General features: G+C 37.3%; 1 protein-coding gene across 1 annotated transcript in view; it reads right to left on the bottom strand.

The window, feature by feature from the left end:
• SYNE1 (spectrin repeat containing nuclear envelope protein 1) overlaps nt 1-13,904 on the bottom strand; it is a 275,315-nt gene that overhangs the window by 231,198 nt on the left and 30,213 nt on the right. The window contains exon 2 of the mRNA XM_042893607.1: nt 5,441-5,502. Coding sequence (XP_042749541.1) covers nt 5,441-5,502 — 62 coding nt within the window. The remainder of the gene's footprint in view (nt 1-5,440; nt 5,503-13,904) is intronic.

The following is a 13,904-nucleotide window of genomic DNA, read 5'->3' as shown; positions in this document are numbered from 1 at the left end:
TATATATAACTTTTTCTTTTTCTAGTAATGTAATACATAATGACTAATGTTCTTAATATAACACCAAAGAAATCAGTGAAGCAATCAGGTCACTGAAGTTTAATTTGTCCCGTTACAGGCAGTTGATGAAAACATAATTAATCTTCACCTTTTGTTTTATCAATTCCTCTTTGAAACCTGAAACAGCTTTGGTTTAATCAGTATTACTGTGTGATCTAAAGTGAAGAAATATGTATTAAATCAATACATCATTAAAGACAACCATCTGCCATCCTAATCCAGCAGCTGAAGGCCTGAAAAATTTCACCATAGAAATAAATGTTCCAGTAGTGAAGCTTGTCTCCTGAAACTCACTCTAAAGTAAGGAAGAGAGGGAGCCTTTTAGGGAGGATGATTTAGGATACCTTCTGATTAAGAAGTACGAGGGATTTACAGCGCCCCATAAATCTTGTACCTGTAACGTGCCTGTTCCACAGTTATTCTATAGTTGCTGACCCACTTGTCTGCCATAATTTCATAAATCCTTAAGCACTTATATTTTGATATTCCTTGCTATTATTGTCTACTTTTATGATTGAAGTCAGAGGAATTGGGCCCTAAATCTTACACGACTAGTTCATTCATGCAAGTTAGTTTTGTGAATACTAGTTCACTCTTTGTTTTGACATTAGAGTTACATGAAGTACTTGTGAAAACACAGTGAGCAGAAAGTTGTAAATCACATTTGTTATCACGCAAGTAAAACTGACTGAAAGTTTTTCCTCTGTCAATCACTAAGATAACAAGGAGTCTTCTTTTTCCATTTGAAAAAGGCAGAGCTATATATATAAATTATTTGGTGCAATTTTACCCTACATTTAAAACATGGACTTAATAATGATTCCTCAAAACGTACACAGAGGAGAAGTTAAATTATTTCTACAGATTTGAAAGCTGGAAGTGAGTGATGGAGAGAGATCTAGTTCCAGAACCTTAGAGAAATATATATAAATAGCATGGGGTTAGAAAGCTTGAATGTTCCAGTCCTGCTACACAAGCATATCTCATTTATCATTAATAGGACTGCACAAATTAAACTGGACAGCCAGAGGACAAATAGAGCACTTTAATCTGTTATCTTGACCCTAATATCTGCAAGTGGGTGGTAAAGAGACAGTTTCAGGTTGCTGAGTCAGAATCAGAGAACGGATTCAGATAGCTTGAACTCCAGAGGGTAGACAGACCCATACAGCCTAATAATAAAAGCTGACCTGAGATGAAACTGTTATACTACCTGTAACCATCTTTGAAGCTCTTTCTGCCACGTTTATTCCCTGCGAGACACTGCCTTGCGGATGAGGGCACAGACCATGCTAAGGCTGCTTTACCTCAATCTTTCTTTTCAAGTATCCTGTAACTTACTAAGTCTTTTATATATCTTGTGTACTGTGAAAACATATTTGGATTAACAAAAACAACTTCAAAAATAGTATCATTCTACTATAAAAAGGAATATAAACAATCATACCTACTCTCTCTTACAGAGTCCAATTAACTGGTGAACTCATTTCATTTACAAGTTCTGTTCATTCTTAATCAATTATAACCCTACTCTCAAAGCTATTCTTCACTTTTTATAGATAAAAAGACAAAAGATTTTTTTTTTCCCCAACTGATTTAATGGACTTAACATAGTTATTGAATTACTTACTGTTTTAATTGAAGCATGACTCTTTAGAATAAAATAGACCAAAATTTTGATAATAATGAAGTAAATAATCTTCACTCATAGCAATCCCCAACAAACAGTCATATCTTTTATATCCACCTTTATTTCTCCAAATTATTTGTTTCTCTTGATTGAATCAAATCACTCCTTCGTTTCCATTTCTTACAAATCACTAACCTTCACAAAGTCAAAAACTGCTCTTTTTAATTCTTTTCTTCTCAATCAATACACTTAAAGGATGAAGTCTATCATTGTTGAATTTCCTCTCTTTTGCCATCCATAAACCTATGTTTCCATCTAACAGAGTTAAACTCCCTGAGCCTTCACTTAGAAAACATGAATTTCTCTTGATTTTGAACTTTCATGCACTTATTCACCAGTAGTTTTTCAAAAACATTCATTCTATTCATTGATGGAACAATTCTCCAGTAGTCATGGTTTGAGTTAGTTACCTTACTTTTACTCTTGGATGATGTGCTTTTTTTTTTTTTTTTTTTTAATCCTTACTGTTGTTATCATTTCATCCTATTACTTTTTCAATTAACACATTTACCAGGTTAGTAAAAATGGCAAGTTCATTCAGGCATTCTTGCTATTCACCTTCATGGTGTCCGTACGAACTTACTTGTTTTAGTCAAAGCATTTCCCAAGCAGTTCAGAAAGTTAAAAATAAAACAGAAGGAACAAATTGCACAACTACTATTTTCCATAAATCCTCAGTTTGAAAACTTTCCTATTTAAGCTAGTAAATGAATGATAACAGAAAGATCACATTCTATAATTCTCATTAAAAATGAAAAGAAAAGCAGCCATTACTAACTTAAAGTATAAATTCAGTTGCAGTTCTATTACTGAAGTTCAAGAATCAGGAAAATTAATAAGTTGCATATGACAAAACATTCTTCATCTAACTGAAGACAAAAGTTATAAAAATAACGATGGGAAAAAAAAAAATCAGTCTGGCTTGGATCAGCACTTCCAATAACGATGCTATTTCAGAATTAGGGTGCACATAGCTCAGAAGGAAAGATTATTTGGAATAAACTGAGTTACTGTCAGACATCTTGTTATTAGCTCAGAATTTTCATGCACTCACAACTATGTTTATAATACTTGTCAGTCAAATCTACCACTATCTAAAACAGCGCCCTTTTAACTCTCTTGTTTTAATAAACAGTTTGTTATTATATAGAGGAAAGGTTTTAACAAGTAGTCCTAAAAAACGTGTACAGGACAAATAATTTAGGTAATGTTATCTTTACAGTAGCCACAAGAAAACACGCTTCTCCACCAAAGCCTGCAACATTACTTATTTCAGGAAACTGCTATTCTTGCAGGTATAGCTTCTGGCAAATAGTGAAAGCCTTGAAACAAAGCTGTTGAAAGCAGAGTTTCCTTGCAATCTTAATTCTTCTGGACAGAATATATTGGTGATGAGGCAATTAGAAAGCTGCTCCCTAATGGGCACGTGCACGAAATTTAGATGGTCACAGACTGGGATGATCTCTTAGGGTGTCTCCTCTCTTTCTTCATACCAAGAAGGGTTTTTCTGTCTGTTACCAGTTCATCATGTACTGCTGTTTCTGTGCAATCAATATAAGACCAGTATTTCATGATGTTCGATCTTGGTGGTTCTCCACATTTTATGGGGTTCAAAGAGCAGACAACTCTGTCTGAAAATAGGGCTACTTTCAGGAGTTTTCCTTATTACAATTCAAGACCCTCCATACAGTGGAGATGTTACATCTTTCCACTCCCTTTTTAAATAATAAAAATTGCAACCATCCTTCTTAAGAACCAAGTAACCTAAATGTTGAATTTCTAGGTTACAATACCTAGGAAATGCAAGGAAATCCTATGTGTTTTACAGAACCATTTGTACTTCCTGCAGCTGTGGCGAACCCAGAAAATGCATTTCTATGCATTAAAAAAAATATTTAAGCTTGAACTTCAAAAACTTTTGAAAGGAATGCGTCACTCTTTCTCTTCTGAGTCTAATCACTATAATAAAAAACAATTTTTGTCCTTTGACGGTGAAATAGCATATATTAGAAATAATTCAAAACATTATACTCACTGGTTAGGCAGCAAGGCATACTTGCTGACAGCTATCAATAAAAATACCATAGAAACAATTTTCCTGTTGAAAAGCGAATTAACACAGACTACATGCTGTACTCGTATTGCTAAAAGTTGGGGGGGGGGGGGGGGGTTGTGGCTGTTAATTGCCGTCTTTGGTTATGAGCATTTGGTTCTCTTCCACAGCATAACGTCTTTAAAAGAAACGTATATTTTGATGCAAAGAGTGACAAGATCCATCTGTGCCCAAAGGACTAGTTGTCAATGCTTTATGTATAGCGGAGTTCACAACTCTTAATGCAAAGCAAAATATCTCATTTGAGCTACCACCATGACTTTATTGCTTCTTAACAATCAGTTAATTACTACTAGTAAATTATTGTTACACATGGCCAACACATTTATAATTAAAAATATATACATTTATCTAATAGTCAATTACAACAAAATATTAATTATCAATTATTAATGACATCATACAACTAGGAAAAAGAAAATCACAAAATATAAGTTTTTTCTCTCTTCTGCTCTGCTCTAAACAGTTAAACAAAATCTAGGCTTCTTTCTATCTCAGCTGAAGTAAATGGAGCTTACATTGTCTGCTACATGTGGCCATTTACAAATATTTCAAAGAGAAATGGGATATATATTATTTCCAGGAAGACCTACTGTCAAGAAATTTTAAAGATAACCTTGTTCTTTTACCTGAATTTGCTAATACAGTGCAGTTCATTTCACTGTAAATTTCTCATTTAAATTTCTTACTAGTAAAAATAAAAGTTATTACTCTACTGTGCGGACTCATCAGACCAAATCACACGATATAGCATGGTAAGGGTTTCCTGTTTTACTCTGCTCATTTTTTGTGAGCTTTATTTGCAAATTCCTTATACAGAAAGTAAAACTAGTTTTAGCTAATCCTCACTCAATTTTCAAATTCATTAATCTTGATAATTTAAAAATATATATTAAAAGAACACCTCTGATATATAAATATTTTGGTTCACTGGACTAATTAATAACTACGGGTAGAGTTCTGCTATGAGAAGACTCTGGGAAGTGCCAAATTAAATCTCACTGCTCACATTGTCACATAAAGCTGGTACCAGTTGTAACAATACTTGAAAACTGTGTGCAGATCACATCCTTCATTCCTCTGTTAACACCAGAAATGAAATTTAGGTTGTGGTAAGAAGAAACAAGAATAGTTTTGTGAAAAATCCTCATATGTATCCGATAATGAATTCACATTGGATCCAAGAAGCAGACTTTTTTTTCGTAACTTGTCCAAGATGTTTCTATCAAACTATACAGCTAAATCAAGTTTTATTCAAGTACTTTGTATGTTATAATGTTAATATTTTTTCTTCATGGAAAGCAGTTTTTTCAAATCTTTCCTCTGTCTGGAACAGCAGCTAATGTGCTACTTTCAGATCACAGTTTCAGCTAAAAGCACTGAGCAGTTGCCTGTAAATACAGCAGTGGCTACCACACTCAGCTTCACCCTCAATGGTGTACAAATGATGTGGATTCCTTTTTCAAGTTTATGTCATTCTGCTCAGCCAAATCTGAAATATGCTATATGTCAGTCTGTATATGCAGAAATAAAAAAAGTTGGATCAAAAAAGAATATTATTCAAAGCCAAATGTTACCTTAGCCAGATGAGTATTGATCCATTTTGTAAAAGTCCTCTTTTGTACCAACTCTTGCTCATCTAAGGGAGGAAAAATAAACGTAATTAAAACTTGCTGAATATCTTTTGATTTACATGATGGAATAATATTCTCTACTGACAACAAGTATGTTCTACATTAGTCAGTAATGCCACTATATTTTCCTCAAGACAGTTCTGCTAATTTTGTCTTTAATTGTCCCTAACAAAATCCTCATAATCTTAAAATAGTGCTCTGACACTTGACTGTTTGAAATTTCACCAGTTGAAACTTTAAGGAGTGACTTGAAAGTAAGACCATTTCAAATCTGAAAGCAAAGACAAATTTGACTTCAAATTTTATATTATAAATATTTACCTGAGGTATAAGCAATTAGAACTTCTATTAAACTCTCTAGCTAGAACCACATCTCTGATCGTCAAGTTGCCTTTTTTTTTTTTTTTTTTTTTTTTTTTAGAAAATCCAGTACAGACCTAGGAAAAATACACTTAGAGTGTATAATTGCAAAATTTTACAGTATTGAATTTAAAGTGTAAATTTGCATTATCAATCTTATTTGTCCTCTGGGAGATCCTGCCATAGAGGAGCCAACAGCTAGTTCAGATAGTTTGTAAGCTGCTTCTTACTACCTCCCTCAGTCCTGATTTTGCAGCATTTGTCTGAGTCATAGTGAGTTCTACTGATTCTCAGATAGTCTGTCAGGGACTGTTACAAGCTGCATAGGCAAAAATGGCTCCCAGATGTGCTTCACTAGCTCTTGCAGCTCAGGTCATGGCTGCTAAGGGAAGAGAATGTCAATGCCACAGGCAATGCACGCAGTCCCTTCCCTTCCTTGCAGGGAACACAGAGTACTTTTACACCAGTGGAATCCACATATTTCTATTGGAGACTTTTCTTTTGAAAACAAAAAGAAATATCTATTTCAATGAAAAATACAATCAAAACCAAAAAAATAATTTGTGTCACTCTGTTCACAATAAGTACCCTCATTCCACTACAGAAAGTGGAAATAAACAGAAGTCCAGTTAAATATTTACTCTCATGTAACACACACATCCAAAATCTGCAGATAGAAAATCTAATTTTAGTACCTGCTTTTCCTATGGAATTGTGTAGCACTGAATAGTGATCAGATCTCTATCACATACATAAAAATCAAAAGGGAATATTCTTTAATCTCCTTAAAAGCTCTGCAGCAGATAACCAGTAAGTTTCACATACTACAACTATTAAGCTCCCTGATATACATTAATGTAATGCTGCTCATAGTGAGAATACAGAAAGATACAAATCACTGCACAAAATAAATCATCCAAAATGTTATTTTAAAAGGGACAATAATTCCTCCCTGATTACTTACAAGCTCCTGAAATGTATCTGTGCATTATGACTTGGAGATTGTATGTTTTCTTTACACAGAGACAGTATCTTACAGGTAAGAAGTACCAGAGGGAAGCCACATTTCTAGCATGCATTGCCAGATTAGCACACTTCACATCTAAGAACATAATTTTGTTACCTTTGTTCTCCTTTTGGTTTCAATGGGTAGCTTGACTTACATTGTTTTTGAAATATTCATCAAATTCCCAAAAATGTACTTGTTGCACTTACAGGCAAGTTATATATTAAAAAAAAAAAAAAAAATCACTCAAAATACTGCATTGTGCTTCAGTACCAGCTGGCAAGGGGGTTCTTTACATGTGAAAATTGAATCTATCTTTTGGAATCGCAGCTTTTACAATTATTTTAATGAAATACACTTACTTGAGGATAATTAATTCTCAACTGATTTTTAAAAAATGAAATTTTTGATGACATACAAAATAATACAGAGATACAAGAAATAATATCCTATTAAATATTCCTGAGTTTCTACATTCTGGAAAACATTTCTCAAAAGATGGTTTCTACACATGAAGACAGTGTTTGTCTTGTGCACACAGTAAATAACATTTCTGTCCTGGCAATAAATTATAGAATCATAGAATCACTAAGGTTGGAAAAGACCTAAAAGATCACCCAGTCCAACCGTTCACCTATTCCCAATAGCTCCTACTAAACCATGTCCCTCAACACAACATCCAGTCTTTCCTTGAACACCCCCAGGGTCGGTGATTCCACCACCTCTCTGGGCAGTCCATTCCAGTGCCTGACCACCCTTTCTGAAAAGTAATACTTCCTCATGTCCAGCCTGAATCTCCTCTGCCGTAGCTTGAAACCATTCCCCCTGGTCCTATCACTAATGACACGAGAGAAGAGGCCGACCCCCAGCTCACTACAACCTCCCTTCAGGAAGTTATAGAGAGCAATGAGGTCTCCCCTGAGCCTCCTCTTCTCCAGGCTGAACATTCCCAGCTCCTTCAGCCTCTCCTCATAAGCCCTGTGTTCCAGACCCCTCACCAGCTTTGTTGCCCTTCTTTGAACACGTTCCAGGGCCTCAATATCTTTCTTGCAGTGAGGGGCCCAAAACTGGACACAGTACTCCAGGTGCGGCCTCACTAGTGCTGAATATAGGGGAACAATCACCTCTCTGCTCCTGCTTGCAACACTGTTTCTGATGCAAGCCAGGATGCCATTGGCCTTCTTGGCCACCTGGGCACACTGCTGGCTCATGTTCAGCCGAGCATCAATCAATACCCCCAGGTCCATTTCCTCTACGCAGTCCTCCAGCCACACCGCCCCAAGCCTGTAGCGTCGCCTGGGGTTGTTGTGGCCGAAGTGCAGGACCCGGCATTTGGCCTTGTTGAAACTCATCCCACTGGCTCCAGCCCAGCTCTCCAGCCTGTCCAGATCCCTCTGTAGGGCCTCGCTACCCCCAGGCAGATCCACACTTCCAGCCAATTTGGTGTCATCTGCGAATTTACTGAGGGTGCACTCGATGCCCTCATCGAGGTCATCAATAAAGATATTGAAGAGGACAGGCCCCAGCACCGACCCCTGCGGAACACCACTCACGACCGGTCGCCAGCTGGATTTGACTCCATTCACCACCACTCTCTGTGCCCGGCCCTCCAGCCAGCTCCTTACCCAGCCAAGAGTGTACCCATCCAAGCCTCTGGCTGCCAGCTTCTGCAGGAGAATGCTGTGGGAGACAGTGTCAAAGGCTTTGCTGAAGTCTAGGTAGACCACATCAACAGCCTTTCCTTCATCCACCAGATGGGTCACTAGATCATAGAAGGAGATCAGGTTGGTCAAACAGGACCTGCCCTTCATGAACCCATGCTGGCTAGGCCTGATCCCCCGGTCACCCTGCACATGCCGCATGATCTCCCTCAAGACGATCTGCTCCATAACCTTCCCTGGCACCGAGGTCAGGCTGACAGGCCTGTAGTTCCCCGGATCCTCCTTACGACCTTTCTTATAAATGGGAGTCACATTGGCAAGCCTCCAGTCTTCTGGGACCTCACCAGTCAACAAGGAGCACTGACAGATGATGGAAAGCGGCTCGGCTATCACCTCCGCCAGTTCCCTCAGCACTCTCGGGTGGATCTCATCTGGCCCCATCGACTTGTGACAGTCCAGCTGGAGCAGTAGGTCTCTGACTGTTTCTTTCAGAATCACAGGGGGGTTAGTGTGCTCCCCGGCCGAGATTACCAGGTCAGAGAGAGGGGTATCCTGAGGATAACTGGTCTGACTTTTAAAAACAGACGTAAAGAAGGCATTCAGAACCTCCGCCTTTTCCTTATCCTCAGTGGTCACATTCCCAGCCTCATCCAGCAAAGAGTGGATATTCTCCTTTGTCCTCCTCTTACTGTTAATGTATTTATAAAAGAGTTTCTTATTCCTTTTCACACCAGCAGCTATGACCTCATATATTATGTCTATACCTATATATATATACATATATTATGTCTATAGATAATCCAATTCATTTCAGTGGAATTACTTGCATGCTCGAATGGCACTCTCTGTGAGTAGGTATGAGGACCAACAGGAAGTGTGCACAGGATCAGTCCATTCCTGTTTTCTTTCACACTATTGCAACTTAAAATGCTCCTGAAACTCAGGCAATGACTTACCAAATAACTGCTCCAAAGGGAGTTGAACTCTGAACACAGAAATGCAAGAACAATTTTTGCCTCTAGTTCCATAATTTGTAGTGTTACTGGATGTTCCTTATTGTACAAGTCATCTTACAACAACAACTGGAAATCAGAGAACCAACTTCCAGCCTCCAAATGGTTAGCAGCAGTCAACAGACAATTTCAGACAGACACAGCAGAAATAGCACTGACAAAAGAATCTGTTTCAAGGGAATACATGTGAATAATGCATTTGTTATGAGCTCTACAGCAACTACTGATAATAAAGTTTCCTTTCTTCAGCAATTACTTTATATAGGTTTAAAAGAGGAATAGACTTCACCAATTAAAATAACTTACGTCTGAACATAATACAAGCAGTGGGTTGATTTTACAAATTCAGCGATAAATATGCTTTCTACAGATCTCCCTGAGGCAAATGTGCTATTTTCATTGAACTGACGTAAATTCTCCACAGAAACACAGCTTATTCCTAACCTAACTGAAGATGCATATGTAATACAGTTTGTTATGCTTTCCCCACTCACACTGCATCCTCCTCTTTGCCCCACTTACCCTGTCGATGCTGAAAGGTCCCAGGAAACAGATGTAACAATGTAACATTTCTGCCACTGGCACCTTTGTAATGAGCCATAAGCACTGCTTGCTGCTGTTGCCCAGTGTAGGGTGCAGTGTTTCTTCAGAACACAACCAGAAGCAATTTTTCAAGAACAATTTCTCATTCAAAATGAAGGCAACACCCTTCACCTATTCCTATTGGAGGATGCACATTGTATCCAGACTGTAAGAGCATCATTATGTATTTTTGCAGAGATGCGGCAGCCAGATAAAGCCAGCTGTGTTTGCAGCAGCTCTACCAGTCTCACAGCCATCATCCTTCTCCACAGTTTTCCTGAAGAAAGGTTTTATTATCCCAGCAGCAGCCAACCTGTGCATGGAAACCTCTGATGTCAGGAGCCTGAATAATTAATTCATCCAGGCACTGGGACAACACTACTACACGGCTGGTATCTGAACACAGCAAGATGTGTGGCTGCAGAAAGCAATGCAGTCTTCTCAAAGATGCTTTTGTAATAAGACACTACTCAGTAAGCACAAAAATGGCTAAATGACATAGCCCTTATCTAGGACGGCTGCTTTTTATAGTCACCACTTGGGCTCCTCATCACATACTCTGTTCAGACACGGGAGTCCTTCAGCTTTTCAACTGAAACACTGAACTGGAAGGAATAGCAAACAATGAATCTGAACACATATTTAGGCCACTTAGATTTTAATAATGTATTTGAGCTACTGTTTAAGAAGGATGAAACAAGTAAGGATGCATGGAATTTTTGGCCTTTACCTGAGTCAGCACACAACATTTTGCGATTTCTGAAAACACACTGTACTTGTCATTTCATTAAGTCAAGTAGCAGATCATCTGAACAGTATCTATTTTGCCCTGGTAAAACAAAGACAGTTATGAAACAGCATATGTGGAGATCCATATATTTTTCTCTGACAAGGGCCAACACACCACATTATACTGAAATAAGAACAAAAGGCACACTTTCAGTGAGTCACTATAGAGAATGAGTAACTATAGAGGCTAAATTCAAATTTCTGTATACATGAAGTAGCATGACTGATAAGATAACACTGATCAGAAAAATAAGTTGCAAGAAAAAAAGCTGTTTAGTGAATTGTCTTCCTTTTATTGAAATAACTTCATATTCTTATAAACCTTTTCTCTGCTAACGCATCAGCAATAAGCTGCATTCTATGTTGATTAGGAAAAAAAGACAAACACAATTGGATATATTTACATAAAATTTTTGAAAATATTTTGAATGATAAAAATATGCATCTTCGGGCAGTGATAAATATGCTGGTGAAGTTTTCAACATGCATGTATATTATAATGAGTATGATATAATGATCATACAAGAAGAGATGGACAGTAATGGACTCTATAGGGTTGGAGTTACTTTCTTCTGGAAACACCCTTCCCAAGCAGTCAAACCCCTAACCCAGTTGTAGAGCAGCCCATGCTGCATCTGCGTGGTATGCAGCAGCTTAACACACCTCTGGCTTCAGGTGCACAGGGACTGGCTGGTGGGGAGGCAGATGCAGTATGAAGTTGTATAGAGAGGTTCCACTGTTTCTGCAAGGTAACACAAAGAATCTCTTGCACAGAGTGAGATGTGGTAGGGGTAGGTTCACACATGGTTAACAAAAGCATCTTTCCTGATTCTTGGTGACCAAGCATTGCAGAGATTTGACTTGATTCTATCTTTAGCGAAATTCGAGTTGCTCACAGCACCTCATTATAAGCATAAATTATCCTTCTTTGTTTTCTTTCATTTGCTAGTTCTGTCCACAAAACACCAAACAGCCTCCTGTCTTTTTGTTTCCCACATATTCAAAGTGTTTAGAAACACTGCTAAAACAACTTGGAAGTGTGAAGGAATGTGCCAAACCACCTGCAATGCTTCAAGATGTTGCTTGAGAACATGCACAGTGCAGAGAGACACAAACTGCAAGCATCCTGCTGGGAAAGTGCTTTTGGTCAGCAGTTTGACATAAGTTCTCTAAAGCTTTCAGTAAGAAATGTTATATTTCCATCCTCATTGTGAATATTCTTAAGACAGCTGTATAAAAACTTGCAGAGTTGAAGCAGTAATATGAAGAGATTGCTCATGAAAAGGATCAATAATCAATATTTAAAACTAAGTATGTTTAGTCAGCATCTACATTTAGGATTAATGCACAGAATATGCAGGAAGATTGAGTCCTTTTTATCAAGTCTACATTTAATAGAATTTTATGGGAGGAAAAATTTGTTTTAAAACAAACAAATGCTTTTAATTGTAGCTCTGATGGTAATATATAGCTAAATTTAACCATAACATTATATACTTCAAGAAGAAAAAAAAAAAAAAGAAGGAACTATGTGCAGTGGAAAAGAAGTAACAGAGAGGGAAAAATTGATTTTGGCAGCCACTGCAATGCAGTTAGCATCAAAGCTGAGCGGAGGCAATACAAAGAATGGAAATATATTTTAAAATACTTTATGGACTTACCACTTTGCTATTTTTTATATTTTGAGGGGAAATACAGGATTTGTCAAAATGTGACTTGGGATACATATCCCTACTGAACATGTATTATCAGAAACAGTGAGATAGACCCATTAACAGATCTGTTATCTAAATTTTCAAACTCTAAGATGTAGGTACATACATAGTCAAGATTCTGGCGCGTTATTCAGCACCCGTTTGCTCCCCATCAGTTTCTGCATAAAGAAGATCCATGCACAAGGGCTGAAATGCATGCAGTCATCCACCATGGCTAAAGCCTCACTAGGAAAATGATGGGGGATCTGCTCTATGGGATTCATACTGGCACAAATCATTGCTCAGTATGAAGGCAGCTCAAGAATGGTGGTTCAGAGAAAAAGGGTTTAAAGCCATTTGACAGAGTGAAAGTGTTCCACACACAGTTAAAATAGCTATAGGCTATTTTATATAGCATATATATAAATATATATATTTATATATATATATTATATATAAATAATATATATATAGCATATATAGCATAGGGAAGTAGCCTCACAGATGCAGGAAGCCTGCCTGCCAGTAGTTCTTTCAATTGACATGAAAAGACTGTGTAAAATAACCTTTGCATGTCAATGATCCCCCTCCCCTAAATGTTGTTGTTGTTGTTTTTTAAATCAGATTGAATAAAATACGCATTATGTTAAAGAAATATTTAACAAAACACTTGAAGGTAAGTAGCATTCATCAAATCATTTGAGAAGGTTTTTCAAAAATGGTGAAATCCAGATCAGGGCCAGCAAGTCCACAAGTATCTTTGTCAGTCAAGGCTTTTAATAGTTATTCTGCAGTCAAGAAAGGTACTTAACATGCAATAATACAAACTTAACCTGCAGTTATACAAAAATACCAATGAGATCAGATTGAAGGTAGCATATGTTGAAAACTGAGAGAATAGGCTCCAGTTTCATCTCTTACTCACTTTTTGGCACTTACATGGGCTCCTAAACCAATAGAAAGTGTGGGTTGCTTTTTTGCGTGTGTTTTTTTCTTTGTTATTTTTCTCTGAAACCAAACATGTCAGGAAGGCAAATTACTGTAGCAGTTGTAACTGATTTTCAGTAAATTTGCTAATAGTATATGACACTAATAGGACTGTTCATAACAATAATTACCTCATGCTGGAGAAAATTTGCGCAAGAATATTTGAAATTCTTTTTCATTTAAAAAGGCACAGAAACTTCAATCATTTATGCCAAAGGTACAGCATGAAGCAAAATTCCTACCACCAAGGGTCATGGGAGTCTGAGTAGGTGCCTGTTGACTGAAAACAAGCCGTGTAATTCCCGCCTATACAAA

This window comes from Lagopus leucura, unplaced genomic scaffold (assembly GCF_019238085.1).
Source record: "Lagopus leucura isolate 7727_CA_CO unplaced genomic scaffold, USGS_WTPT01 Super-Scaffold_73, whole genome shotgun sequence".
Taxonomy (NCBI): Eukaryota; Metazoa; Chordata; class Aves; order Galliformes; family Phasianidae; genus Lagopus; species Lagopus leucura.
This window is presented reverse-complemented; position numbering and strand designations above follow the sequence as displayed.